Below are 26,791 nucleotides of genomic sequence, written 5' to 3'. Positions count from 1 at the left end.
GGACCTAGGTCAAACTATCTTCAACTTCGTGTGTGCGCCGTGTCCCTGTGACTGTCCCTGTGATCTCAGGTCTTTCTCTACACCGCACCAGCCTTTCCGTGACTCACCTCCTCACCCTCACACCACCATAAAAAGATCCCGAGTCGAGAGGACGGGCAATGAATTGAGGCCTGACTTACTTCAATCGACACGACTTACAACTCTTTTCTTCCCCCTCTCCGCCCCTCCTCCTCCGCATTCGCTTGAATATTGGGCCGGCGGTCCCTTTTCGACGCAATGCTCTCCCGGTGCATCGCCCGCCAGTCGACAGCTCTCAGAGCTGCGACGAGGCATTCGTTCGCGAGCAGCCATGCGTATGCTACCCAATTGACCCTATAACATGACCCAATCGCTGACAATGACTCTCCCCGGATCAGCCGCCTCCTCTCCAACACCGCCGCCCGTCGCGCCGACGACAGCAAACTGAACAAGGTCTCGGCGACAATCACCCAGCCCAAGTCCCAGGGCGCCTCCCAGGCCATGCTCTACGCCACCGGCCTGACGGAGGACGACATGAACAAGGCCCAGGTCGGAATCTCCTCCGTCTGGTATGAGGGGAACCCCTGCAACATGCACCTGCTCGACCTGTCCAACCTCGTCCGCGACTCCGTCCGCAAGGCCGGCCTGATCCCCTACCAGTTCAACACCATCGGCGTCTCGGACGGCATCTCCATGGGCACCAAGGGCATGCGCTACTCGCTGCAGTCGCGCGAGATCATCGCCGACTCCATCGAGACGGTCATGAACGGCCAGTGGTACGACGGCAACATCTCCCTCCCCGGCTGCGACAAGAACATGCCCGGCGTCGCCATCGCCATGGGCCGCGTCAACCGCCCCTCCATCATGGTCTACGGCGGCACCATCCAGCCCGGCTGCAGCAAGGCCGGCGAGTCTATCGACATCGTCTCCGCCTTCCAGGCCTACGGACAGTACATCACCGGCGAGATCACGGAGGAGCAGCGCTTCGACATCATCCGCAACGCGTGCCCCGGCAGCGGCGCCTGCGGCGGCATGTACACCGCCAACACCATGGCCACCGCCATCGAGACCCTCGGCCTGACCATGCCCGGCTCGTCGAGCAGCCCCGCCGAGCACCCCGCCAAGAAGGCCGAGTGCGAGACCATCGGCGCCGCCGTCCGCAACATCCTGAAGGAGGACATCCGACCCCGCGACATCATGACCCGCCAGGCCTTTGAGAACGCCATGGTCGTCGTCAACATTCTTGGTGGCAGCACCAACGCCGTCCTGCATCTGCTTGCTATTGCTGACTCCGTCGGCATCAAGCTTACCGTCGACGACTTCCAGGCCGTCTCCGACCGCACCCCCTTCCTCGCCGACCTCAAGCCCTCGGGCAAGTACGTCATGGCCGACATGCACGACATCGGCGGCACCCCGGGCCTGCTCCAGTTCCTCCTCAAGGAGGGCCTGATCGACGGCTCCGGCATCACCGTCACCGGCAAGACGATGAAGGAGAACGTCGAGAACGTCAAGGGCTTCCCGGACAGCCAGCAGATCATCCGGCCCTTCAGCAACCCGATCAAGCCCACGGGCCACATCCAGATCCTGCGCGGGCAGCTCGCACCCGGCGGCTCCGTCGGCAAGATCACGGGCAAGGAGGGCCTGCGCTTCGAGGGCAAGGCGCGCGTGTTCGACGACGAGGACGACTTCATCGCCTCGCTGGAGCGCAACGAGATCAAGAAGGGCGAGAAGACGGTCGTGATCATCCGCTACGAGGGCCCCAAGGGCGGCCCCGGCATGCCGGAGATGCTGAAGCCCAGTTCCGCCATCATGGGCGCCGGGCTGGGCAAGGACGTCGCGCTGCTGACGGACGGCCGCTTCTCCGGCGGCTCGCACGGCTTCCTGATCGGGCACATTGTGCCGGAGGCCATGGAGGGCGGGCCGATTGGGCTGGTGCAGGACGGGGATGTGATTACGATTGATGCGGAGTCGCGCGTGATCGACACGAATGTGTCCGAGGAGGAGATGGCGAGGAGACGGGCCGAGTGGAAGGCGCCGCCGCTGAAGTACAGCAAGGGCACGCTGAAGAAGTACTCTTTGCTCGTGAGCGATGCGTCCTCGGGCTGCGTTACGGACGGCAAGTTGCAGTAAAGAAGAAGAAGAAGAGAGAGAGGGGGGAAGTGAACGGGTCTGGTTCAGGGGGGAGCAAATGGGGCGGTCTTCCACCACTAGAGATTTACGCTTTGTTATACCATCTTACTTGTACGGCTTCGGAAAAGGTAGTCCAAAATCGGAGTTTTGTTTACGGTTCGTCTCTGGTGGTTGTACATCACTGAAGTATGTATATGGTGTGGGGTGTAGAGCAAACTTCCGCGCGCTCAAAAATAAGAATTGGAATCGTGGTATATGGAAGCTCGCCAACAAAAAAACGTACAAACGTAGACATTACACAGCGGCGCGCGTCTGTAAGAAGACGGGGCGCCCGCTCATGACCTGCTTTTCTTCATCTCTTCCCCCTCCAGTGCGTTGTTGGTTTCGAAACATGGCGCGTTCAAGGCAGCCCCGGCTCCTAGCTATGCAAATACCCGAACAAGTTGTCATTAAATCACTGCTGGCCGCCTTTCCTGCTCATCCTTTTTTGTGTGTTGTGGTTGGGTTTACTGCGGTGACGGAGGGATTTCACTTTTTCCTTCCGCTCCATGCTTCGACGAAGGCGGCCTTGTCTCTCAACGTCAGGCCCACACGTTTGTTCCGGCACAGCCTGGCCAGCGCCTCGGCGACCTTGTCGAGAACACGCTGCTCCTCGGCGGAAAGCCCCGTAGGCTCGCCGCCCATACGTCGCTGCGCGGAGGAGCCGGTGTCGTGGGAGGATGACACGCCGTTGGTCTGGGCGGCGGAGGAGTTGAGGATGCTCTCGGCGACGCGGACGCGGATGCAGGTGGTCGGGCGAGAAAGAAGATCCCAAAGGAACTTGAACCAGCGGCCGGGAACGGGGGTGGTGACGTCGGCGGGGGTGTAGCGGATGCTGACGGGGAAGATGTGGACGTCGGGCTTTGCGACCAGGAGGGACGGGGTGAAGGGGAGGACGCCCTTGCCGTTTGTGGTGGTGGCCTCGGGGAAGACGGCAACGACGCGGTCGGGGTAGCGCTCGAGGAGGGCGGCGAGGTCGGTGAGCTTTGCGCCCTGGCGGGGGCCGAAGCGGACGGGTGAGAGGGCGTAGAGGACGGCGCGGAGGAGGGAGATGCGTTCGACGGAGCGGGTGTTGGGGTAGGAGACGGTGAAGATGGGGTCGAAGATGGCGGCGAGGTAGATTGCGTCGATGGGGGAGGTGAAGTTTGCGGCGATGACGGAGCCTGGGTGGGGGAAGCGCTGCGGGGGCTGCTCGGCGAGGGTGCCGCGGCGGACGCCGTCGAGCTGGAGGTCGACCCACCAGATGCCCGGGATGCCCATCATGCCCCAGAGGAGGATCTTGCGGGCGGCGACGGGCAGGAAGGGCAAGTGGTGGAGGACGAGGAAGTAGGTCGCGACGTAGGTGATGAAGAAGGGGAGGCGGATGAGGAAGAGGAAGGCGTGGAAGACGGAGGAGAGCGCGGAGAGCGGCGTCTTGACCGGGATGAAGGGCGAGATGCCGGAGCCTGGTGTGGGTGCGTGTTAGCGACGGCGATTCGAAAACAGTCGTGATGATGTGTAGGGGTGCTAACCTTTATCGCGGAACTGGCTGAACTTCTCCATGGCTGCGTTTGTGGTTTGGGATATGTGGTCGAGGATCGTGTAAGTCGGAGCAGGAGGCCGGAAGCGGGAAGTTCGGGGTGTAGATCACGGCGGCATGTGGCTCCGTTGCAATGCGATTCGTGAAGGGATGCGCTGCCGAGGGAGGGGGAGTCGCGGTCCGAGTCTAGCTTCGTCAATATCGGGATTGATGGCTAGCAATGAAGGATAGCCTTGCGAGAGAGGATGGGCAGAAAACGGCGACGACAGAACAACAGCAGTGATACGCGTGCCTCTGCACGGCAGCCTTCGTGTCCTGTATGATCGGGCAGATTCCTCGTCGTCGGCGGGGGGGGGGGGCGTCAAGACACAAATCTCTGGCGGGAGCTGGCGAATGAGCTTTCCAACGTCATGGTGCGACAGGCTGGTCTTCGTGACATGTGAAAAGGCCACACTGCGACCTTGTCTGCGCTGGGCGTTTGGCGGCGCAAAGAAAGCTGCTGCTGGTCTGACCGCTCTGGCGACCGCTTTCCGTATTGGGTGTGGTGCCCCGCTTTGTGACGGTAGAACTTCTGGCCTGACTTTGAGTCGGGAGGGCGTCGGCCTTAGGCAGGAACAGGGAGCTTCAGTTGGCGGGTGGCACCGGCGTTCCTTACCTAAGCGGCTCTCCTGGAGAGGTGTTCCCGGGTGGCTGGGATTAAGTAGCTTAGGTAAGGTACCTGAGCAAGGTTTCTATCTAGCTTAGGTAAGGTGCACAACTTGCACAAGTCCGTCGCCCCGACAACAATAGTCACAATCCAGTGTAAACAGGCGGCCCCCTGTGAAGGCCTCCACAATCCCCAATCGGGAAGCGCAAACAAGCCGTCACAGCAAAAAGACAGCAGATTGGCACCTCGAGCTCGTGCACTCAAATCCACACCCCTCCCCATATTCAATCATAGCTGTGGACTTTTCGCGATTTGTATTTGCCATTTCGCATGTTTGCAGCTTCAACTCTACAACAATAACGAACGAACGAAGAAGACGTCGTCGCCGTCTCCCACCGCCAGCAGCGGCTGATCGCCCACAGTACCTATCGCACATTAATCGTCCCAGTCGAGTCTGTCAACAAGCCCCGCCACCGCATCGACGACAACACCACCACCGCCAGTCAACATGGACTCCTCGGAGAATACGGTGCGTTCTGCGCCTCCTGCGATGACATTCACGACAGGAAAAACAAAATTGGCTGACTCCCGACCGCAATGCAGCAGCACCAGTTCCGAACGTCCGTCATACGACCCCCCAGCGCGCTGCCGCGACCGGGGACGAGCATGTCGCACTCGTCGAGTATCCATTCGGTCGGGCTTTCAGAGATGAGCGATGCGCAAAACAACAGTCGGACGATGAACAACAATAGCAGCATGATTCCACCGCCATCATCGGCCAAGGTTGGCTCGTTGGTCGACCTCAAGCGACATGTCCCGCAGCCAGGTGGGTATTTTCCTGTTCCAGCTGTTCCAGTGCTGCAGGTGCTTGCCAGCGAAGTGTATCAAAGCCCGCTGACCGCTCTTTTGCTGCAGCCCAGATTTCGGACCCGAAGCGCGGCAAGACCCTCGCACAGCGCGCTGGCGAATACCCCGGCAGAGACGCCGCACACTCAACACACCCTTCAACGGCAGCAGCGGCTGGCCACAATGCTGCTGCTGGTGCTTCTGGCCTCACGAGAGCGGGTTCGGTGAGGGGTCAGACTCTCGCATCGGTAAGTCACCACCACCACCACAGGTGCACACACACTGTGACACCACTCGATTGATTGGACTCGTCACTCCTGCGAGTGAAATGGGTCCATTCTCTCTTCTTTTTTTTTCTGCCCTCTCGTCCCGTCCACGTCCACGTCTTGTCCCGCCCCCATTCCCAACCAACCCAACCTTCAACCCACTTCAAGTCTTCCCCCCTCCCCCTCTTTGCTACTCCTACTCCCTGCGAACCCTCGTCAACCTTCGAATGTCCTTTACATGATCCCCCCCGAGCCGGCTCGGACGTCGCGATGGAGCTGTGTGCAACCAGCGTCGACGTCGACGTCCTCCGCATTGCTCACTGGATCTGTGTCCATCTTTACCGTGCCTCTCGACGAGCTCTGCGTACCATCATCTGCGTCGCCCCGCGGTTGTCTACCCTGCCGGGATTGCTGTTTGCCCTGTCGCTGCACTGGGACCACACCGACGTCCATCATCCAGGCCTGCACCAAGAGAGACAGCTCACCATGATCCGCCTCGACTCTCGACGACAGCTTCAGCCATTTCAACCGCTGCCACCTGGTCCTGGCCCGACCTACTTCCGCACCACCTCTGGCCGCTTCCAGCTATGTCTCGGCAGCCAGAGCGACAACGGCAGCTCCCGGGGCGTTCGTCTGTTGGTTGATGCAGAGGTGCACCAGGCGACTACGGAGGCGTGCATCACGGACATCACAGACGACATCGGGGACAGGGATGACATGCTTTCTGTACCACAGGCTGCTCGTCACAAAACCGACCTGTGCCTATGCTGACTCGTTAGCAGTTCAGAAACCCCGCCAGCAACGCCCTCGCGCGTCACAACTCGACCTCGTCGACGACTTCACGATACGGCCAGAACAACAACTTTTCCGCCAGCGTCGGCCCCGGCACCAGACAGCGCCATGAACGCTCACAGTCGTCGTTGGGCAATAGCCGGTCGGTACACGCACAGTCGGTCTCCGGACATCCGCGCTCCCGAAACGCAAACACCGCAAGACCTCGCACAGCTATCGGCAATCGAATTGAGGATGAGTGTGATGGACCAATGGCACAACAGCATGGTACGACCAGTCAATTTCGCCAACTGAACTTTCAACGCAATTTTGAATTTCCGCACAACACGTCAAGACATGCCATTCCAGCACCCCAGATGAACCACCCGTCACGCAGAGAAGTATCTCTCACCAGCCGGTTCGGTGCACTGTCCATTAAGGACGACACCAGCTCGGATTCTGCCCAAGATGAAGATCAAGTGGTTTTCAGCCAAGAAAACAGCGTCAGCTCCGCGACAACGACTGCGAGCGGCGCCGCGCAAATGGACAACGTCACCATGCGCTCCCCTCGCAAGCTCGCCATGAAACCGCCAGACCTGTCGCCGAAGAAGAGGCACGCCAGTCGCATGACTGACCCCGCCACGCCTTCGCCAGACTCTAAGCGCGTTAGGGCCGACATGAAAGTATTCGAAGAGGCGATCATGTCTACCATCAAAGAATCCAGATCCCCCGCCAGATGCCCCTCCCCTAGTAAACTCATGTTCTTGACCAAAGATTCTAACACAACTCAATTTGCAGCATGGGATGTCGAGGGACGCTTGGGAGAGCTAGACTCTCAGTTTAAGAAGGTGCAGGACTCGATGAACAGCATGATTTCCGATAAGGAGTTGATGGATGAAAGAGTTGAGATGTACAAGAAGAGAAGTGAGTCGGTCCGTGAGAGATGAGATGAAAGCTGGCTGACGGTCGCAGTATCCGAGCTGGAAACCGAGCGAGACAAGTTCGCAGACCGAAATGAGAGCCTGCACTCGGAGCTTAACAGCATGCGGGAGCAGGTTTCTAAATTGACGATTGAATCAGAGACTGAGAAGCGCAGCCACAAGTATGAGCTCGAGGATGAGGCTCGCAAGCGCCGCCATGAGGTGGAGCAGCTCCGACGTGAATTGAGGGATGAAGTTGCACGACAGGAGAAGAGCCAGAGCGAGGCGTTGGCCGCCTTGGAGCGACATTACAAGGTCATGATTGAGGATGAGCGGGCCAAGCAGGGCAAGGAGATTGAGCACCTTCGCATGCGACTCGGAAACGAACAGCAGGACCTTCACCTCAACCTGCAGAAGAAGGACCGCGAGGTGTCAGAGATGCGAGCTGTGATTGAGGGGCTAAAGGGCGACTTGGACCGCGAGCAGAGCCTGAAGAAGGGGCTTGAGACAACCATCACCGAGCTCTCGTCCTCAACTCACCAACTTCAGGGCCGAATCAACTCCCTCACTGGACAAGTCGACTACCTTCAGTCCGACAGCAAGGCGCAATCCGACTCTTACACGCAAATGGAGGCGAGGCTGCAGGAGGCTCTTGAGCAGGCGGAGTTTGCCAAGGAGAAACTCATTAAGGAGGAGACGGAGCGCCGCATCCTCTTCAACAAGTACCAGGAGCTCAAGGGCAACATTCGTGTTATGTGCAGAGTGCGCCCCGTTCTCAGTGCTGCGGAGGGTGCACCGGCACAGGTTGCGTACCCCGACGACAAGACGTCGGCCGAGATCGCCCTCGCGGGACCCGAGGAGATGAACAGCATTACCGGCAAGGCTACCAGAAAGAACTACAACTTTGAGTTCGACCGCGTCTTCGACCCCAAGGCGCAGAACCAGGACGTGTTTGACGAGATTTCTCAACTGGTGCAGAGCGCACTCGACGGATACAACGTGTGCATCTTCTGCTACGGTCAAACAGGTTCCGGAAAGACTCACACCATGTCATCTCAAGACGGTATGATTCCTCGTGCGACACACATGATCTACGACACTGTCAACAAGCTCAAGGAGAAGTCGTGGACATACAAGATGGAGGGATCCTTCATCGAGGTGTACAACGAAGAGCTCAACGACTTGCTCACCGAGGGCAAGGGACGCAAGCTCGAGATCCGCCATGACGACGTGCGCAAGCAGACGACGGTCGTCAACTGCAAGTCGGTGTCGCTGGACTCGGCGGATACGGTTGAGATGATGCTCGACGAAGCGCAGAAGAACCGATCTGTGGCGGCAACCAAGGCTAACGAGCGGTCGTCTCGTTCGCACAGTGTCTTCATCCTCAAGCTGGTGGGTTTCAACTCGGCAACGGGAGAGCGTTGCGAGGGCACCCTCAACTTGGTGGACCTGGCTGGTTCGGAGCGTCTGAAGCACTCGCAGGTCGAAGGTGACAGGATGAAGGAGACACAGAACATCAACAAGTCCTTGTCATGCCTCGGTGATGTTATTGAAGCGCTCGGCAGGGGGGGCGGACACATTCCGTACCGCAACTCCAAGCTGACGCACTTGCTGCAGTACTCCCTCGGGGGCAACAGCAAGACGCTCATGTTTGTGATGGTTAGTCCCTTGGAGACTCACCTCAAGGAGACGTTGACGAGTTTGAGATTTGCTACGAAGGTAAGCGGGATGCTGAACCGTTTCCGGAAGAACACGAGACTAACCAGGCACAGGTTCATAATACCCACATTGGTACGGCGAAGGCGACGAAGAAGGTTTAAAAGGCCAGAGGGCTGGCTATGGAGGCGTTCTTGGATGAGTGACACAGTGACAGGGCGACAGGCGTTGGAGGAATTTTGCGCTGCAGATGGGGCATTGTCGAGTTTGAGTTTGTATATCCTAGAAATACGTACAAGTACGATTTCTACACACAGTCAATACAGCACGAAGGTTGTTCAGGCAGTCATTTGAAGTTGTGATTATGAGGCTGTGATTGAAGTGTTCTGGCCACGGCCAAGCATGGGTCTCCATTGTCTTGGGGGCCCCCTTCTGTCAGCGGGCGCTAAACTGCCCTAGACCTGCGTCATTCCGCGGCAGGCCCCGGGCCACACGGACGCTGCCCTAGCACACGGAAACAAGGCGCAGCCAGCACCTACCAGGCTGTTTCCAGGCGGGGACCTTCCAACAAACGCTGAAGACCTCGGTGCAAGGCGGTGGATGGCATCATCCCCCACCCTCACCACTCCACAACCACTCCTTTAAGCGTTTCGCCGGCCGAGCAATTGGATCAACAAAGGACTGGTACTGGTGGCAAGGGAGCTTGCATTCTATTCTTTGTATCCCGTTTTGTACGAAAACATCATCACATTCATTCTTGGACATTGCTGCAATCAATTGTAGCGGTAGACCCGACAACCAATCGAACAAACGAAAGGTCTGGGCAGACCATTGTCGACAGCTTCCTGACGACCAACCAACGGAACGACCTCACGAGGCTACACTCTGCACTCGAAGCAGACCCGAACGGGCCACCGACTTTGAAATAGGATATCTAAAGGTGGATCGGGCTGCTTGCCGAGGACACAGCTTCCAGGCCGCCATAATGATGCGCCAGCAAAAGAAGGGCCTGTCGAGCTCCATGTGGGCGTCCGAGGGAAAGTCCACGAGCCTTGGCCGTCCCTCGACCTCAAAGGCGAAGGCCCCGACGAGCTCGGCGGTCAACCCCGTAGTACCACGGCAGCCCTCTCCGACCATCCCCGCCGAGTCCTGCTCCGCGGTGAATAGCATTCCCACCCCGCCGATGAGCACCTCGGGGTTTGCGTCCACGACTACTGCGGCGACGACGAAGGCGAAGGCTACGACGGCGGCGTACAAGAGCAGTGACCCCGCGGCCGACGCTGCAAAGGCACACAGAGAGCTTAAGCGCTACGAGCAGATTGTGCGGCGGATGCAGTGGAAGAAGCCGTTCCTGAGCGAGGGCTACGACAAGGCGACGGTGAAGTTCGCGGACGAGAAGGGGCGGGCGGAGGCGGAGATGATGTTCAAGCTTGACTTTTACGAGTACTACATGCTGCTGGAGAGGGCGCTCGTGCACCTGATGGGGGTGTTTGAGATTGGCGTGTCGCCGGAGACGACCTCGACGTGGGGGTGCAGCAGCAGCAGCAAGAATGGTAGAGGGGCGGACTTCTCGACGAAGCACAGCTTCCATGAGAACGTGATCTTGTCGCTGCAGAAGGAGGAGAACCCGCTGCACGAGGTGCTCGGGACGGGAGACGTGCTGTTCCAGCTGTCGAGGGCGAAGACGTTGCGGAACTGGTGGAAGCACGCTGAGGACGAGAGCAAGCTGGGCGCGCGTAAGAGGCGGGCGGCGACGGCGCCGTTGGAGAGTTTTGATCTGACGCTTATTTTCAATGCGGTGTTTGAGGGGCTGGATAAGGGATATGTGATTGCGGACAGGTGGGTGGAGGTGCTGCAGAGCAGGATGAGCTGGGCGGATGAGGTTATGGATACCGAGTCGGATGGGGAGGATGCGTTTGACTGGATGGTTGACGCGATGGACTGGCAGGCCGTTTGAAGACGGGCGTGGTGGCGTATGAGCGAGGCGCCGATGGGGATGGATGGAGTGGAGGATGCATCGTTAGGCGATACCCTTATGGTTCATGCATATTCGAGCATGGCGTACGTTGGATAGGTTTATACACGCGGGTTTGTTAACTTTGTGCTTGGCGAACGTGGTTGTGGTGGTGGTGTTTTGATATGTGAGTATGTACATTGCAGCTTGCAGCCCCGCTGACGAAGTGGCTTGTGGGGGGTTGAGTGAGACATGCAAAGTGAACTGAACCAACTCCTTTGCCAAGCCCCTTTTTTTTTCTTGCTTGTGACTTGTTCTGCCGGCTCTGCATATATCAGATGGGGATCCGGTTTTCTTTTTATAATGACCGCGCCCCGAGGACACCGCGCGGAGACGCATGTGAGCGTTCTTGAAGTGGTCCAGAGGAAGTGTGGGAGTGGGGGAGAGGGATTGGGACTCCACTGGTGCATCGCGATTTGAACTGAAGGGAAACGAGGTCTTTTGCGTGTGGGATTTTTGGATATATGGATTTAGTCTACGAAGGCGTGTCTGAGAGAGAAGGTCAGTTGTGAGAGGTAGGTCGGCATCGGGCCCGTTTATCTGTCCGGGACAGGCAGATGTAAAACCCAGGCTAAGATTATGTTTCTAGTCTGTCTTGCGGAAAAGAAACGGCTTGGCTTGGATGGCGTTGGGCATGCGGGATGCGGGATGCGAGTGTTGCGAGGGGAACGACTTTTTTCGCATGTATGTCTCATGGCGCAACAGGGACTGAAAGCATAATGCGAAGCTTGCGAGAAGGTCATTATTTGTATTCAATTGCCAGTGGGACAATCAAATAGTCACGCTTTGCAAGAAACATTGGGCTTGGCGGCTATTGGGGATGCGGGATATGCGAACGTTGCGAGCTGAACGAGAAAGGGCACTTTCGTAACCCCACATAATCCAAGACAAACATGATTAACGGCGCCAGAGGGAAGCTTGTTGCCCACTCCCGCCGCTCACTGGGCGTTTGCTTTAGCTAGCGTGTTATACGTTGCAGTCGGTTGCTATATCCCGTTCAGACCGCAAGCACGAGGGTGTGGGTGTCTTGTCACTGTCAGATCTACGTGGTGACGGCTGCACGGCATCGCGAAGCTATCTGATAGGCAAACGGGGGGAGGTTCGGCTGGACGAAGATCGTAGAGGCAGACGACCGATGGAAAGGCAGAGCAAAGCAAGCATTGAAGCGGCTAAACCGTTTCGGTGGGCGGACACATCCTTGTTCATGTTCAGAGTTTCCACGCTCGGCTCCTCCATCTGCCGCGCACCGTCTGGTCGCTAGCGCACGGCAGATCCAGCGGTTTGGGTCCCCACCGGCGCCGACCACCATCCTCTGCCCCTTTCTCTTCGTTTTGGGTCTTTTGTGCCCTTGTTGAAATGGTTCTGTGCTGCTACCTAGTGAGAGGAGGGGAATATGGACATGCTGGTTGGTTCCTGCTTGAAATTGCCTGGGCCATGATTGGATTGCCGATACGTCTCGCTGCGGTGAGGAGACACTGCGTAGAGTAGCAGGGGGTTGCAGTGATGTCTTGAACCATGAAAGGGCACAAGTCGTATTCGGAATCGTCATCCATTCTGGCGGGGTCGTTCGTTTGGATTCGCCCCGGGGGAGGAGGTATCCTTGCAAGGCGTCCAGACGAAGTTTGGGGATTGGACTAGGGGACCCCGTCCTGGATGGCCCGTGAAGTGAGGGGGACGGACGGGCAAAAAGGCAGAGCTGTTGTTTCTGTATCTGTCAGTTCCCTTTCTTTCGTTCCCGTCGTCTACTAGCGCGGCGTTTGAAGTGGTTGACGGCGCTGGACTGTCTTCATTAGTCGGTTCGAGTGGCGGGCGCCGGCCTTGTATCATACTGACGCTATCCCACGTTGTGGACATACTTTACCAAGTGCTCTCCCAACTCGTCTTACACCTGCCTCCTACTCTTCTTTAACCCTCCCGAGCAGAGGAAAAGCTTCGGTCAGAGCGCGAATTGAACCTTCACAAGACGAACCTCCTCCTCCCCCCATTCTCCTCTTCGACACGAAAGACAGGCACAGACAGACCACGATGTCGGTCTCGACGCTCCTCTCGACGGCTCTGCACCCGCAGAACTGGCCGACGAGCATCTGGGTGCTCCTCCTCACGGGGGTCGCCTACGCGGTGGGCTTCCTCGCGTACCGGCCGTCGTTCCCGCGCAACGCGCCGAAGCTGTTCAAGGGGTACCCCGTGCTGGGGGCGCCGCGGTTCTTCACGGACCGGGGGAACTTCCTGACGGAGGGCCGGCGGTTTGGGCGGTCGGGGAACTGGAGCTTTTATTTTGGCAAGATGAGGATTGTAGGGTTGTCGGGGGAGCCGGGGCGGAATCTGTTTTTTGAGAGTCGGGAGTTGGATTTTACAAAGGGGTGAGTGTCTCTTTTCTGATTACATTGTTTGGTCAAGGAGGAAAGAAAGTTGATGGGACTGACGGTTGGGATGTTAGGTATGGCGCCCTCTTCAACGCGACGCCCAAGATCGAAGTATCCCCCGACCAATCCGTCGAGGAGGACTTCGCAGCCAAGTTCAACCGCCTCATCGTCCGGCTCCTACGCAAAGAACAGCTCTGCAAACGTCTACACCTCCTCGTCCGCGACACGCACGACACGACCAAACGCCTCGCCGCCCGGCCCTCCAAGATCAGCGACCCGTTCGAGGACATGTACCGGCTCGTGTTCCAGCTGACGATGCGCATGGTGGGCTGCGACGAGATCGCCGAGGACGACGCGCTGCTCGTCAAGACGCTGCGCATCTTCGAGGGCATCGACGCGGCCAGCACCGCCACGAAGGTCATGTTCCCGTGGATGCCGACCATCGGGCACTTCCGGCGCGTGTACTCGGGCGCGCAGATGTACATGATCCTGGAGCGGGTGATCAAGGAGCGCAAGGCGAGGGGTGTGGACGGGAGCGATGCGCTGCAGTACCTGACGGACGAGGGGTACACGACGGTCGAGATGGTGGCGTTTATTGTTGGCGCGCTGTTTGCGGGTTTGATTAATAGCGGGATCAACGCGGCGTATTTGCTGTGCTTTTTGGGCGCGAACGAGGAGTGGTATGGGCGTGTGCAGGCGGAGGTGGACTCTGTGATTGCGAAGCACCGGCGCAGCGAGGAGGAGACGCCCGAGGAGGTGTTTGCGAGGTTTGAGGTGGAGGACTGGGAGGCGGAGTTCCCGATGGTGGATCTGGGGCTGAAGGAGACGATTCGGCACACGATCACGGGGTGCGGGTTCCGGTATAACGGGACCGGGAAGGATATCCCGATCGGGGACTCGGGGGAGGTGGTCCCGGCGGACGCGTTTGCGGTGTATCACTTTGATGATACGCATATGAGTGAGAGGTTCTTCCCGGAGCCGTTGAGGTGGGACCCCGGGAGGTTTTTGCCGCCGCGGGAGGAGGATAAGAGGGATCCGAGGGCGTTCAACGGGTGGGGGAGCGGGCGGCATCCGTGTTTGGGGATGAGGGTGAGTTTTTTCTTTTCCTTCTTTTTGTTTTTGCTTTTTTGGGGATGTCTTGGCTTGTTGGAGATGAGGCTTGCTAACGAGATGCGCTGCGACAGTTTGCCAAACTGGAGACGTTCGTGGCGACGGCGATCTTCGTGGCCAAGTTTGACTACCACCTGTGCGATGCGGACGGCAAGAGAATGGACAAGGTGCCGGAGGACTCGGTGGACCGCAACACGCACTCTGCGTCGAAGCCGAGGAACAACCTGTACTTGAAGTATACCGAGAGGACGCGGTGGGCGAGGGCGTGATGGTGTTTGGGGTGAGATAGGGAGATTGGATAGGAAGAGAACATGTCTCGTTTTGAAGACGTCTGTGAGCGTGTCATGACATTGCATGTGTTTCTTACCGTGAGAGGCGGCTTGATGTAAAGTGCCAGTATATTTATTTCAGCATCATGAATGATGACGATGCTTTGTGTGAATGTTTTCTTTTCGTTTCCCGGTCACTCGTTCGGCGAAGATGTGACCAGCATATGAATGCCCGAAATAAGTTGTAGATGCCACCACCGAAAGTCTAGACCACCGAACGCCGAAGCGGACGGGAGGACGCCCCGCCACCCTGACCCGAACACTGTGATTGGCTGGGCGCATTGGGCGGTCGCTTCGCACCGGCACGTCACTGCGCAATCTCATTCATCTCAACTCAGTTCCGCCTGCTCACATCTGGACTTCCATCCTCCATCTCCGGCGTTCGCCCCCAACTTCACTCCTACTCTTGCGTTCATTTCCTCTCATTTGCCTTACTGCGGAAGGCGCGAAGACCTGCGGAAAACGTTGGATCACAGCGAGGAACCCGGCATCGGCGTCTTCATTGTCATCTCGATCGGATTCGGACCTCAAGTCCATCTCAGTGAGCAACGTCCGGCCCGCAACTCCGACGAAGGGAGCTGGTGGAGGCATCATCATCCGGACATCTCCTCTTCGCCACATTCACCAAGCAAACCCCCCTTCACACCACCCACGATGGTCGTCGTAACGTACCCCAAAGAATGCGAAGTCGTCCAGCCCGCCCCGCCGCGCGGCCGGGCCGCGACACCGCTCTTCCTCCTCCACGACGGCGGCGGCACCACCTTCGCCTACCACTGCCTCTCCCCGCTCGACCGCGCCGTCTTCGGCATCGCGAACCCGCGCTTCACCTCCGGCACGGAGTGGCCCGGCGGCGTGCCCGAGATGGCGCGCGCGTACCTGCGCATGATCCGCAACACCGTCGCGGGGGCGGAGTACCCGCCCATGGCGCCGTGCACGCTGACGAAAGACGGGCGGCGGCGGTGGAAGATCCTGCTGGGCGGGTGGAGCCTGGGCGGGCTTTTGTCGTTGGAGATTGCGCGGTTGCTGGTCACGGGGAAGAACGAGGGCGGCGTGGACGAGGGCGCGGGAGACGGCGGGGACGAGGTCGAGATTGTGGGGCTGGTGATGATTGACAGCGTGTACCCCGTCTGGCCGGTGGGGTCGGAGGTGAAGATTGGGACGTGGATCGAGACGGAGGTGCCGGAGCACAAGAACCTGAAGCTGGCGCGGCAGTCGATGAAGCTGGCGGGCGGGATGGTGAAGGTGTGGAAGATGCCGCGGTGCGGGGCGGCGTTCCGCAACGGGGTGGACTACGAGGTGAGCGAGGAAGGGAAGGATGTGGAGAAGTCGTTTTACGGGAGCAGGGCGGAGAAGGAGACGGACGAGGTCGTGTGGGATCGGCCGCCGAGGGGCGTGCTTGTGCGGGCGTCGGATTGTGTGCCGATGACTGGAGAGGGGATCAGTCCTGTGGATATGTATCGCGGGGATGCGAAGCTGGGGTGGGATGGGTATTGTCCTGGGTATGTTGAGAAGACGTTTGTGACGAAGGGGAACCATTTTGATATGTTTGCGTGGGGGTATGTTGATGAGATTACGGAGAGGGTGGCGGAGGCTTGTCGGTACTTGGAGGGATGATTGTGAGGCTGGAGGTGGTTGGAAGGTTGGGTTTATAATGACTTTGAGGTCGTAATACAGGCGCAGGGTTGGGTAATTTTGGATAGACTGCATACGGTGTCGGGCACACGGGACCATAGACGACATCATACTGGAAGCTCACGTAGAGAATGCATCTTGCTTACGCTTAAGACCTTATCCTTTACGCAGCCTGTGGGTGCGATAGTCCTCACGAGTGACTGCCGAATGAAATCAGAAGCTGGCAGGGGCTTTGAAACAAATAAAAAGATTGCGTCCGCCGGGGTTCGAACCCAGGTCCCTGGCTTTCATTCTCTGAGAGAGTGGGAGGCCAGAATGCTAAACCACTGCACCACGAACGCGCTTTGATTTGAAGATGCTGAGAACGACGGCAGGAACGATCATAGGGCGGCGGACGCGGGAATGCAGTCGTTCTTGCTGAAAGGGGCAGTCGCCAGCCTAACTCGGTGCTCCTGCCTGTTTGCTTCACAGAGGCGAATCGGGCAAGCGCCGGAGTGTCGACCCACTCACCCGGAGGACCAGTGCCGTCCTCTGGCCCGGGCTTCTCACCGCTCCGGCTCGGCGACGGGAGGATGCAGAATGATCGTTTGCTTGAATTTAGGACCTAGCTTCAACGTCTCGAAGCAAATAAGCCACACAGCTGCCCACTCGTCCCCTTAGTTTGCCCCCTCCACCCCCGTCGCCACCACAACCCTCTCCTTCTCAACAACAACCGCTCCCGGAACAGCGCCCTGCTCACCCACGATCCTCGCCGGCGCCTCCCCTCTTGCCCACGCTTCCAGCGGCGTCGTCAACACCTTCCGCAGCGCCGCGAACCCGTACCCGACAACATACATCATCAACAGACTGAACATCGCCCACGTCACCGAGACAACCTGGAAGATGAGCCAGGGACTGTCCTCGAGCGAGTCGCCGAACGTGAAGCCGATCTTCTCCTCGAACTCGACGAGCGCGGTGGTGAAGTTCTGCCGCGACTCGTCGTCGTGGAAGAAGCCCTTGCCGCCTGCGGCCGTGTCCTCCTTGTCGTCGGCGTCGAGGGTCGAGGCGAAGAGGAAGAGCCCGCCGAAGACGACGAGCAGGCAGAGCATGAAGAGGATGCGCGCGAGGTGGAGGATCCAGGTTATGGAGAAGAGGAGGAGGACGAGGGCGCCGTGGGGGGAGCCGTTGTCTGCTGTTGCGAGCCAGGTGGCGAGGTTGCCTTGGGACGATCGCGGTGTGTTTGGGGTTGGTGCGCGAGTTGGGGTGGAGGCGGCGACGATGAGCTTGGCGATGAGGAAGGTGAGGAGGGAGGGGAGGGCGATGAGCTGGAGGAGGCCTGGGTCCTGGCCGAGAGCGGTCATGGCGACGCAGACGAGGATCATGAGGGACCATGACCCGAGAAAGGAGACGGCGAGGCCGGTGTAGAGCCACGAGGTGGCTTGGCGGAAGATGTTGGCCATGGGATGGGTGGTAGACGGCCAGGTCCCGATGAGCTTAGATTCATGACACGAGCTTGGGGATTGAGACGTTTAGGAAGCTGACGACCTGGATATATTGTCAGTCGCCGGATGGTAATGATACACAAAAGAGGGACTTACCATATGACAGAACTATTTCGGCCAATTTGTTCGAGTTCTTGGCCTGTGATTGACGGCCATCGTGGGATGAGATGGGAGGAAGGTGAAGATGAAGATGAAAAAGGGGGTCCACTGTCGTCTGCCTGGATCCTTCTGCTAACCGAAAAAAGACTAGCGTGCGTCCGAAGTTCTGCTCCGATGACTTCCCCAAGTACGGATATCCGACACTTACAAATCCAGCAAAGACTAAAATTCATCCGAATCCAAAATCTATTCATGGATCAAAAAGGGGAGTAATTGAAAAGAAAGAAACTGCAGATGATATCTTCCTGGTTTGACCGAATGGTGGCCATAACTAGCTGTCTTCTCTGTCGCCTTTCTTGATAAGCTTGTCAGTTCCACCGTCTACCGATCACTCTCATTAGCTGCGAAACGCCCATACGGAAAATACTCGTACATAATGATAATACCTCTAAACCGACTCGCCACAGCCTGGGCTTAACTCATATGAATTCAAATTCAGTCAAATCGCTCTCATCTTCCGGCCAATATTCTCCTTCCATCACACCGTCAATAATACTGGGTCCCACCAGAACGAAACTCGATCCCTGGGGACGAACAACGAATGGCAACGTGAGCCCAGCGAAGACGCATATCAAGTCACCCGGCTCGAGGCCGCAGGGACCGATCCCACAAGTGCCATTCGTCGTGAAAAATACCCTTCCCGTCCTGAAATAGTCCGCAAAGTCTTCATCCTGAGAGGCCTTCCAGTATTTGATCTTCACTGCACGAGGTTTTCTTATGAGCCTCAATGCCCTCGATTCGAAGCTTATAAGCGATATCAAACTCGTGAAACTTTGCATCCTCCTAGTCTGGTCTGGAGATGTGACCGGTTTATTTCTCGAATCTTTGGCATTTGGGGCACTCAGCTCGGATATCCAGACAGAGATTGCACCCAGAACTGCATTTGCAACAGCTGGGCTGCAAGTCCTCCTGTCTTTTGCTTCTGGCTCGGACGGATGGTAAAGCCTGGGCCCAATGTGTGCGTTGTCTACTTCCCCAATGATTCGCCCTTCCATGTAAAGCTTTCTGTTGTCTTCCGAGAACCTGCACCAATAGTGGCTGGTGCCGGATGGCTTGAACATGAATGCTAGCGATCTGTAGTTCCAAAATAGCTCCGGGATGTCGTTGCCGGCCCAGTCGACCGCCCAAGATGGTAAGTCTTTCAATGCTGTCCAGCGACTTGCCTCATACACAATGTTCGATGACTCGTGCCCCTGAAGCATGTACTTAGTCGCTTCCGTAAATATGGACGCAGTGGAACGATTGTAGTCAACTTCTACATTGCCGAATGTATGAGGGTAAAGAAATCGCAATGCAAACACCTTGTCCCTTGGGTCAGAGGCTTTCATTGATATGAAATCCGCTGCCCTATATAGTTGAAGATCTCTGAAGACTTTCACGGCACGTGGATTGTTAGCTCTGTGGAAGACGTCCTGATGGAACACCATCTCACTACGGGTGTTGCCGTGTACGTTGCCAAACATATCGAGTGCCTTGTACACCAAGTTCAGCCCTATGACCTGAGAATCTTGGCACAAGACTTTGACATTGACATGTGCAACCTCTTGCAGAGTCCAAGCTCGAGTCCAGTATGGCGCATTGCACCAATGCTGAAGACTTTTCTTGTCACGGCAGGCTATCTCGCGTTAGCTGAGACTCGTTATCGTCTTCGCGGTTTAGATGGGTATTGGGATGGTAGTACCTTTGACAAAAATTCGACTTGCCATGTCTGAGACCCAAAACTTGAGGTCCTTTTCTAATTTCGTTTCGAATCCGGAAGTTGGGGGTTTTCTCAGGTCTTCGATCCAATCCAATCTTCGGTGCGACAAAAATGATATTGTCTTGATGTCCTTTGGTGCCCATTGCTCTCCCAGCCAAACGATCACGAACTTCGCCTGGCGATATATATCTGCCATCATGCTCACTTGCACGTTCTTCTCTTCAGTTTCGGCCTGGTTGATGCATACGGCGTCCACCCAAACCCCAGTTCCTGCTCTCTGAACTAATTTCCGCAACTTTCTTAAAGCAGCAGCGCAATTTGGAGTGATGAGAATGGCTGAAGTTGAAGATCCGAAAGCACCTGATGCCGCGTCTTCGTGAACAAACATGGGTTGGCTTGGTGTTTCCCCGCCCCAGGTATATGACAGGGCGTAGTAATCCTCCGGCTGATCCAGACTGGTCTCAACAAGGCTGCAGGATAACGGCGCCTCTTCCTCGTGACTTAGGTGGAGTATAATTAGACGGATAGCCCGCTGATGTGAGAGTGGCTGATAACAGTACGCAGTCATGTTGAGTGATGGCTTAAATGCTACCGACGGACATAGAAGAGGTGATGTGAAAGTAGTCAGTTTTTTTAGTGAAGAGCCGCCGTGAGGAAAAGAGAAAATGAATCAGGCTGGGCTGAATGAACCGGGAACCAGGACATCATGTTGGGTAAGCAAGCCGCCCTTCATGCAGGCTGGACCAAGTATAGTAGGCTCACGAGGCAGGCTCTGTGTCAGCGCTTATGATTCCCTGGCTTGGGCCGAGGAGCAAATGTGAAATGCCCAAAAAGTTTCCAAAGTCTCTGAGTATTTGCACGACAGAAAACAAGCAAAAAAACAAAAGATTTTGCGCCGAGGGGGAATCGAACCCCCGGCTCCCCGACGCTGCTGGATGGCAACGGAGAATTTTACCACTAAACCATCGGCGCTGATGATGTTATTGTCTCTGTTGGAGACTCGGAATGGAGGTGAGAGGTCCGCAATTGGAATATGTTGCGTTGTGGGTGATCGCGGATCCACTGCAATGGGCATGAGGGTTTGAGATGACCCCACTCAAGATCGAACCAGAAGGTCGACAAGGATAGCGAGAACAACAGAGATAATACGAATGAAGATGGGAATAGAAGGTGTAGTACGGAAAATATAGGTTATGAAATAAGGCAACTGAGCGTTGTGTCCTTGAGCTATAAGTCTGGGTGATAATATCAGAACAATGTTGAACATGAGATGATCATAAGCTCGTTTCCCAGCCTCTGAGATCCTTGCAGCATCATTCACGGCCCGCCTAAGCAAGACACCAGAAGACGAAATCCCACTTTGTAGAAATCAACGATCAGTTGATGCCAACACCTAATTGGACCACGAGCTTTTCAAGAATCATCCATTTATCCTCGTCTTTCGCCTTTTCCATGTCATCTGCTTTGGGCTTGAATATTGCCCAGACTGGCAGATATTTGGCGTCCGTCCACTGACTGCTCTTGATATTGTCAAGCGCCTGCTTCATGTTCTTTTGGAGTCGCAACGCATCAGCCAATCCCACGCACGTACTGGCCATCCGAGAGTTTTCCTGCCCCTTCTTTTCAGCAAGACGATGCTCTGTTATCCTGGCGCAGTATATCAGCAGAGATGCCAGCCCCGCAGCGAGAGCCGTGCCGACTGATGATCCATCGTGATACTTGACTGGCTCCGATGATCTTGGATTCTTGGCCTCGGCAACTTGATTGCCGGGAAAAAAGTAGTCAATCCTTTTGACATCCTCGGTATGACCGTCACGCTGGCCTAGGTATGTCGCAGCACCAATTCGGAAGATGTAACCAGGCTGCTTCTGATATGGGAGCGTATCCATGGCTCCTGCTTGGATGTCGTCGCTCGCTGAGCAAAACATCAAAATTCCAGCCTTTGCCGCGTCATCAATAGCATCTCCGAGGGCTTGGATGTCACGTTGCTCCATGGATGGCTTGTCGCTAAAACTACCGTTCCTGGAGTCACTGCCCATGGGGGATGTATGGCCTCCCGTCATCGCGTTCTTGATGGTCCACGACATTGAGATGATGTCCACCTTTTTGTCAATGGCGTATCGAATGGCTTTCGCAGCACTGCCGGCGAAAATGTTCCGTCCTCCGTTTCGTGACGGACCGTCTTGCACCCTGACGACATGCAACTCGACCCAGGGGTTGACTCTCACTATCATGTTCGCCAGGATAGTGCCATGGCCGGTGCTGGAGCAATGCCAGGGTCCGCCAGGGAAGTAACTCACTCCACTACTTGTGACGCTGCCGTTGTAGTCGTCGAGGTTGCCAAGATTGATCCCATCGTCAATGAGCGCGAGCTAGGACAACTTGTCAACCACTGAAGCTAGAGCACTTTGCAGAAGAAAGGTTACCTTCACTCTTGGAGCTTTGCTGCCCTTCAGATCTGGGAGTGAGCTCAGAGCTCTTCGGAATACGTCCATCGTGTCGACCCAGACGTGCTGCTTTTCAGCTGCCTCATCGCTAACGGGACCTGATGCATCTTCAACAGTGTCCATGTTCGCCATCAGTCCCTCCATCCGAATGACGGTTTCCATCGCAACACCGCCGCCTGTCTTCCTCTGGACCTCTTGTTTGAATCGATTCAGCATGGCAAGCATTCTGTCTCGAGTTTCGAGCCCCTGGTAAGTTGCTCGTTAGAAAGGCAGAATGGTACAAGCCTTGAGAATGAGACTCACTGGTGCTGCGTGAACAGTAACTCTCTTGAGCCTCCGCTCCGTTGTCACATATAGCCGGGGAATACCTTCGTCGCAGTCCCATGCTCTGAGAACAGCCTGATTTCCACTCCAGTAGAGATGCACATTCTCGACGGTAGGCGCAGCAAAGGCAATGACTTCAGTGCTCAAGTCAGGCTTCCGCCAATCCCTTCATGTATTGTTAGAGTTACAATACTCCTGACATGACAAATGGTCATGAATGACACCTACCATGTCTCAACAGCTATGGGTTCTCGTCCTGCCGTTACACCATCTTTGAGAAAGGACTCTCGACCTTGTAACGCAATCTCTATGGAGGCATCCGTATGAGAGGGCGGGTGTCTATCTTCGACGTATAGGCGCAAGATCTTCTTGACCTTCAGCTCATGCAACTTGTCGAAAACTTTGACGAGCTCAATACGACCGGGTGACGGATTTTCAGTCAGGGAACGTCTTTGAGCTGCGCTCGCGTTTTGGCCTGATGGCGTATTAATCGAGCTGTGACTGACCGTTGGGAGATGAACGTAGGCGAGAGTATCGTTGAAGCCACCGGCGGACATGCGGCTTAACAGGTGAACTATGCTCTTCGCATCCTTTTGTCCCTTTGCATCAAAGCATAGGTTCTTGTCGAGGTCTTAAACGAGCTCAAAGTCAGCAACCTGCCCAATGGAACTCTGAGAAGTTTACCAACCTGAAATGTTGCCTCTAAATATCAGATCTCGGGCTTCCATATCTGACCGCGTTCGGATGTAATGTGTGGTAATGAATTCGTTCAGCGCGCTCCAGCCCCTGAGTTTGGCCTCGAAAGTGGACATGTTGACCGTATTCTCAGTCCCTACGTCCCTCGGTCTTTTCATATTCGCGCGAGATCGACCGTCCGTTGGAGTCGAGGACTGAAGACCAATTGGGGTTTGGGGGCGGTCTGACGCATGCCCAGCTGTATTGGATCTGCTGATGCTGGGCTGTATTGAAGCTGTTCCGGCCTTTGGGCCCTTCATCATTGGTTCCTTGACGATACCATCGGATGTTGCAGTAGTTCTTCCCAAAGGAAGTGATGGCACTTTCACAATGCCTACCATTCCTGGATCCCTGCTGGTCGGATTGACATACATATCCGCCGGGGGAGGTCCCATGGGTTGCTTAGGGCGACTGTCGAGAGCTGTTGTTTCTGGTCCCGGCGGTGTCGCCGCTTTCTCGAAATTCATTAACCCCTTTGACCGAAGAGCAGTGATTTGCGCTTCCTTTTTCGCCATTTTCCTCGCGGAGTAGTCTCTTTGGAACTTTTGATGGATCTTTCGGCCAAACATAACGGGAGACTCGCCTCTTTCGTTGAACAGCGGGCGCTGTTCCTTCTTGATGACAGCATCTCCGGCCTCAAACATTGCCTTCACCGCTTTGAAGTATTCATCGGATCGGTCCAAACACATCCGGCAGTCCATTGCGTAATGAACAGGCGTATTTCCGATATTATCTGCTGTAGCAATAGTCTGTGGTTTAGCTTTTGAAGACAAGCGTGGGACAAGAAGGGCCTTCTTGTCGCGGATGGCCTTCGTTGAATCCCACGTGAAGAGATGGTGCAGCAGATTCTTGCCCTCTCCGTCTTGAACATGTAGCAGATCTGAGAAATTGTCTCCCAGACATCGCTCAACACAGTCGATGAAGTCGTCGTTGTTGTAGTTGATGGCCACCAGAAGAAAAAGGTCTTCTTTCCCTCGGTGCTGAGGCCCCAGCTCATCGCATGTCCCACCTCGGCATTCTAAAAGGTAGCCAACAAGATTGGTCTGAAGGTTCTTAGGAGCCCTGGAGAAGTCTCTCTTGCTTTTAGCGAAAATATGCAGTGCTGTGGGTGCAACACGATCTCGGTAATCCCTCCTCGACGCAATGGTCTTCTTCTTGTAGTCCTCGAGAAGCGGCGTCTCCTCGTCGCATTCTGTACTGTCCCATCGTCTTTTTTTGTCGATCAAAAGATCTAATACATCTAGGCACTGCAGATCCAACTCCAAGCTCTTCCATTCTTTTTCCACATCGCTCTCTTGATATGTTGCTTTGGAATTGTCAACTGTATGACTTTGGACCTGGAGGACATCCAACTCGTCGAATTCGTCGTCCGTAAAATCGAATTCCATATCTATGTGGCTCTTTCACGTTACAACATGTACAGATGAAGGTTCAAAGGAGAACTCACTTGGTCGGCTAGAATAGACTACAAGTGATGCACTGAACTTGCGACTGGGGTAGAAAATGTCTGGCGCCAAAATCCGAAATCAGCAGAGTGCTGCACATAGCTCGCGGGGCTCATTGAGAGATGTCAAGCTCACATACTACGTAACCCCGCTTGCTGGATTCAAAGTTCTCACCAGTTTCTGTCTGCATGAAAATGCAAGCATTTGCTAATTTTCTCTAGGACGATACGCATGTATCGTGCTGGGGCCCTGGTGCGGAAAGATCGACCGAGATAGGGCATGCATTCACGGCCGAGAACGACACGACTTGCAGGGCCATCTCCATAACTCTTGCTGAACAGCCTATCAAATATGACATGAGGAATTTGAGTTTCGGTTTGATTGCCATTTGTATCTGACCAACGCACCAACAGGGCCTATGCAGTGGCCGTCACTCGTTCGGCCGTACCAACCAACTACCAAGTGACAAATGACACCAACATGTCTGAATTTGGAACTCGCTTCTATTCTTATCATGACTCAGCCACTGCAATTTCGACAACTGTCGTCACCTTCTCAGCTCTCCCCTCGCGCAGCGACTGGGCCCTTGACGCCTTGACTGCTTCCTCAAATGTGTTGTGAAATGTACAGTCCCACAAACTGGATAAGTCCACTTGACCCAGGTTCCAACGCTTCTGTACAAGGTCGTTTGCTAGCGCGTTAAGAGGCTCGCTGGCTGGTGCGAGTATGATTGGGTCATCGCTTCTTCTGAAAGCCATGAGGGAGCCTAATCTGGTCTTCAGGTCAGGTGTCACCTGGACATCAGGCAACAATTCGAAGTCTTCCTCTGTATCCCTAGTCAGAAGAACACACGCTCGAAAAAGCGTCATAATCCCGTTCTGCTGAGACTCGTTCTCTTGCAGAGACCATTGCGCGAGGGGATAGTTGCTCCACTCGTCGCAGGGGTTGTTTCCCACAACCTTGGCCGCATGCGTGGTCACCTTCTCGACGGACCTCTCGGCACGCAGGTTGGTGTTGACATTCACAACAGCGCCTCCCGAAACCCCGCCCTCCCCTCCCACTGTCTTGGTCACCGTTTCTGTGGTCTGCATCATGACGTGTTTTCCAAAAGGCGCCACTTTGGTGACTGTCGGGCCTATGCTGGCGCTGCCTTTCTTTGCCCGGAACTCGAACGATATGTTGGCCTCCTTGATACGGGTCGATCGGTGCGAGAAGAACGAAAAGTCGTACACCAGCAGTGTTGCTGGTGTGTGGGAGTCTTGGTCTAAAGTGCCGTGAATGATAGCTTTGGCGATGGCACCAACGTTGAAAGCTGGCTTTCTCCTGGAACCCAAGTGGAATTGAGTTGCTACAGTTCGCTGGGTTTCGCCATGTCTGTTTCGAACATGGAAGCCTGCGTTCGATGAGATCAAAGGACGCTTCTGTGCGGGTCAAGGACTCTATTTACCTCCTGACTGACCTTGCGGTCTCATATCCATTGTAAAGGAGGTGGCATCTTCAGAAATCGACTCATAGCCCACGATCTCGTCCGATTCCGAGTCAGTACTAATACAGAGCTCAGAATCGTCAAGTTCGTTCATATTTGAGTTACTTGAGTTGACGATATCGTTGGTGTCGCAAGGTAACGAGACTGCAAGGTGAAGACAAATTTCCTACAGCTGTCTCAAATATTACCGCAATGTACAGCTGATTTAACCTAATGAGTGCAAATAATGACGAGATCATCTACTCCGCATTTGGCGACGGGGCAAATTCCCAGCGAAATTTTCTATTTTCGTCGTCTCTGGAACCCGTTGGCGCTAGTGTTGGTCCTTCATGCATGGTGTGATGTTGTGACTTGGAGTGGCCTGCATGCTTTTAACAGCGTGAGTACAGCCCTCCTACAGGGGCTTTGCCTCGCTGCCTGTTGGCAGAAAGACACATCATCTGCTGCAAAGGTCTTTTGACTGATCGCGGGACTAGCAGTAATTTTGGGGCTTTCTGCTTTGATCTCAAGGGCGCAGTGTTTGCGAACTCCCGCTGTCACACTTCCGTCTGTAGTCGGTTGAACGCCATCTGCCTTTGAAGACTCAGGTATGTGATAGCAAGATTTTATTCGTTTCCCAAGCTTACTGCTGTTTTCACACATTGAACGCTTATACGCTTTTGATCAGCTCCTATCTAGCATGACTGGGCAGGTCCTAGCGCATGTGTTTGAAAGAATCACCTGGGATCAGCCGTCAGAAGACAGTGCCGCCATGAC

The 26,791-nt window shown here is 55.7% G+C and overlaps 10 protein-coding genes and 2 non-coding genes across 12 annotated transcripts; 6 read left to right on the top strand and 6 right to left on the bottom strand.

Moving 5' to 3' along the window:
- Positions 1-276: 276 nt before the first annotated feature.
- On the top strand, positions 277-2,148 carry COL26b_012602 (uncharacterized protein; the record flags this gene model as incomplete). The annotated part of the gene is made up of 2 exons (XM_053185242.1): positions 277-353; positions 417-2,148. The coding sequence occupies 2 exons, from the start codon at positions 277-279 to the stop codon at positions 2,146-2,148; spliced, it is 1,809 nt and encodes a 602-aa protein (XP_053030828.1).
- A 528-nt stretch (positions 2,149-2,676) lies between these two features.
- COL26b_012601 (uncharacterized protein) lies at positions 2,677-3,729 on the bottom strand (the record flags this gene model as incomplete). Its single annotated transcript, XM_053185241.1, has 2 exons — positions 2,677-3,632; positions 3,699-3,729. 2 exons carry the CDS (start codon positions 3,727-3,729, stop codon positions 2,677-2,679), a joined length of 987 nt encoding a protein of 328 aa, XP_053030827.1.
- Positions 3,730-5,163: 1,434 nt separating this feature from the next.
- On the top strand, positions 5,164-6,235 carry COL26b_012600 (uncharacterized protein; the record flags this gene model as incomplete). The annotated part of the gene is made up of 3 exons (XM_053185240.1): positions 5,164-5,178; positions 5,273-5,417; positions 5,718-6,235. 3 exons carry the CDS (start codon positions 5,164-5,166, stop codon positions 6,233-6,235), a joined length of 678 nt encoding a protein of 225 aa, XP_053030826.1.
- Positions 6,236-6,612: 377 nt separating this feature from the next.
- COL26b_012599 (uncharacterized protein) lies at positions 6,613-8,975 on the top strand (the record flags this gene model as incomplete). Its single annotated transcript, XM_053185239.1, has 3 exons — positions 6,613-7,159; positions 7,208-8,874; positions 8,928-8,975. The coding sequence occupies 3 exons, from the start codon at positions 6,613-6,615 to the stop codon at positions 8,973-8,975; spliced, it is 2,262 nt and encodes a 753-aa protein (XP_053030825.1).
- An 821-nt stretch (positions 8,976-9,796) lies between these two features.
- COL26b_012598 (uncharacterized protein) lies at positions 9,797-10,768 on the top strand (the record flags this gene model as incomplete). Its single annotated transcript, XM_053185238.1, has 1 exon — positions 9,797-10,768. The coding sequence occupies one exon, from the start codon at positions 9,797-9,799 to the stop codon at positions 10,766-10,768; it is 972 nt and encodes a 323-aa protein (XP_053030824.1).
- A 2,082-nt stretch (positions 10,769-12,850) lies between these two features.
- On the top strand, positions 12,851-14,567 carry COL26b_012597 (uncharacterized protein; the record flags this gene model as incomplete). The annotated part of the gene is made up of 3 exons (XM_053185237.1): positions 12,851-13,185; positions 13,263-14,277; positions 14,373-14,567. The coding sequence occupies 3 exons, from the start codon at positions 12,851-12,853 to the stop codon at positions 14,565-14,567; spliced, it is 1,545 nt and encodes a 514-aa protein (XP_053030823.1).
- Positions 14,568-15,281: 714 nt separating this feature from the next.
- On the top strand, positions 15,282-16,241 carry COL26b_012596 (uncharacterized protein; the record flags this gene model as incomplete). Its single annotated transcript, XM_053185236.1, has 1 exon — positions 15,282-16,241. The coding sequence occupies one exon, from the start codon at positions 15,282-15,284 to the stop codon at positions 16,239-16,241; it is 960 nt and encodes a 319-aa protein (XP_053030822.1).
- Positions 16,242-16,510: 269 nt separating this feature from the next.
- On the bottom strand, positions 16,511-16,600 carry COL26b_012595. The gene has a single exon. It is a non-coding gene; the product is annotated as a tRNA-Gly (tRNA).
- Positions 16,601-16,994: 394 nt separating this feature from the next.
- Positions 16,995-17,698, bottom strand: COL26b_012594 (uncharacterized protein; the record flags this gene model as incomplete). The annotated part of the gene is made up of 2 exons (XM_053185235.1): positions 16,995-17,034; positions 17,094-17,698. The coding sequence occupies 2 exons, from the start codon at positions 17,696-17,698 to the stop codon at positions 16,995-16,997; spliced, it is 645 nt and encodes a 214-aa protein (XP_053030821.1).
- A 2,791-nt stretch (positions 17,699-20,489) lies between these two features.
- On the bottom strand, positions 20,490-20,570 carry COL26b_012593. Its single transcript has one exon. It is a non-coding gene; the product is annotated as a tRNA-Gly (tRNA).
- Positions 20,571-20,974: 404 nt separating this feature from the next.
- COL26b_012592 (uncharacterized protein) lies at positions 20,975-23,097 on the bottom strand (the record flags this gene model as incomplete). Its single annotated transcript, XM_053185234.1, has 5 exons — positions 20,975-21,970; positions 22,025-22,291; positions 22,349-22,535; positions 22,598-23,000; positions 23,058-23,097. 5 exons carry the CDS (start codon positions 23,095-23,097, stop codon positions 20,975-20,977), a joined length of 1,893 nt encoding a protein of 630 aa, XP_053030820.1.
- Positions 23,098-25,061: 1,964 nt separating this feature from the next.
- COL26b_012591 (uncharacterized protein) lies at positions 25,062-26,129 on the bottom strand (the record flags this gene model as incomplete). Its single annotated transcript, XM_053185233.1, has 2 exons — positions 25,062-25,897; positions 26,009-26,129. The coding sequence occupies 2 exons, from the start codon at positions 26,127-26,129 to the stop codon at positions 25,062-25,064; spliced, it is 957 nt and encodes a 318-aa protein (XP_053030819.1).
- Between the last annotated feature and the right edge of the window lie 662 nt (positions 26,130-26,791).

The sequence above is a fragment of the Colletotrichum chrysophilum genome (assembly GCF_026319265.1).
Source record: "Colletotrichum chrysophilum strain AFK26 chromosome Unknown scaffold_182, whole genome shotgun sequence".
NCBI lineage: Eukaryota > Fungi > Ascomycota > Sordariomycetes > Glomerellales > Glomerellaceae > Colletotrichum > Colletotrichum chrysophilum.
Note: the sequence above shows the minus strand (reverse complement) of the source record. Positions and strands in the feature narration are given on the sequence as shown.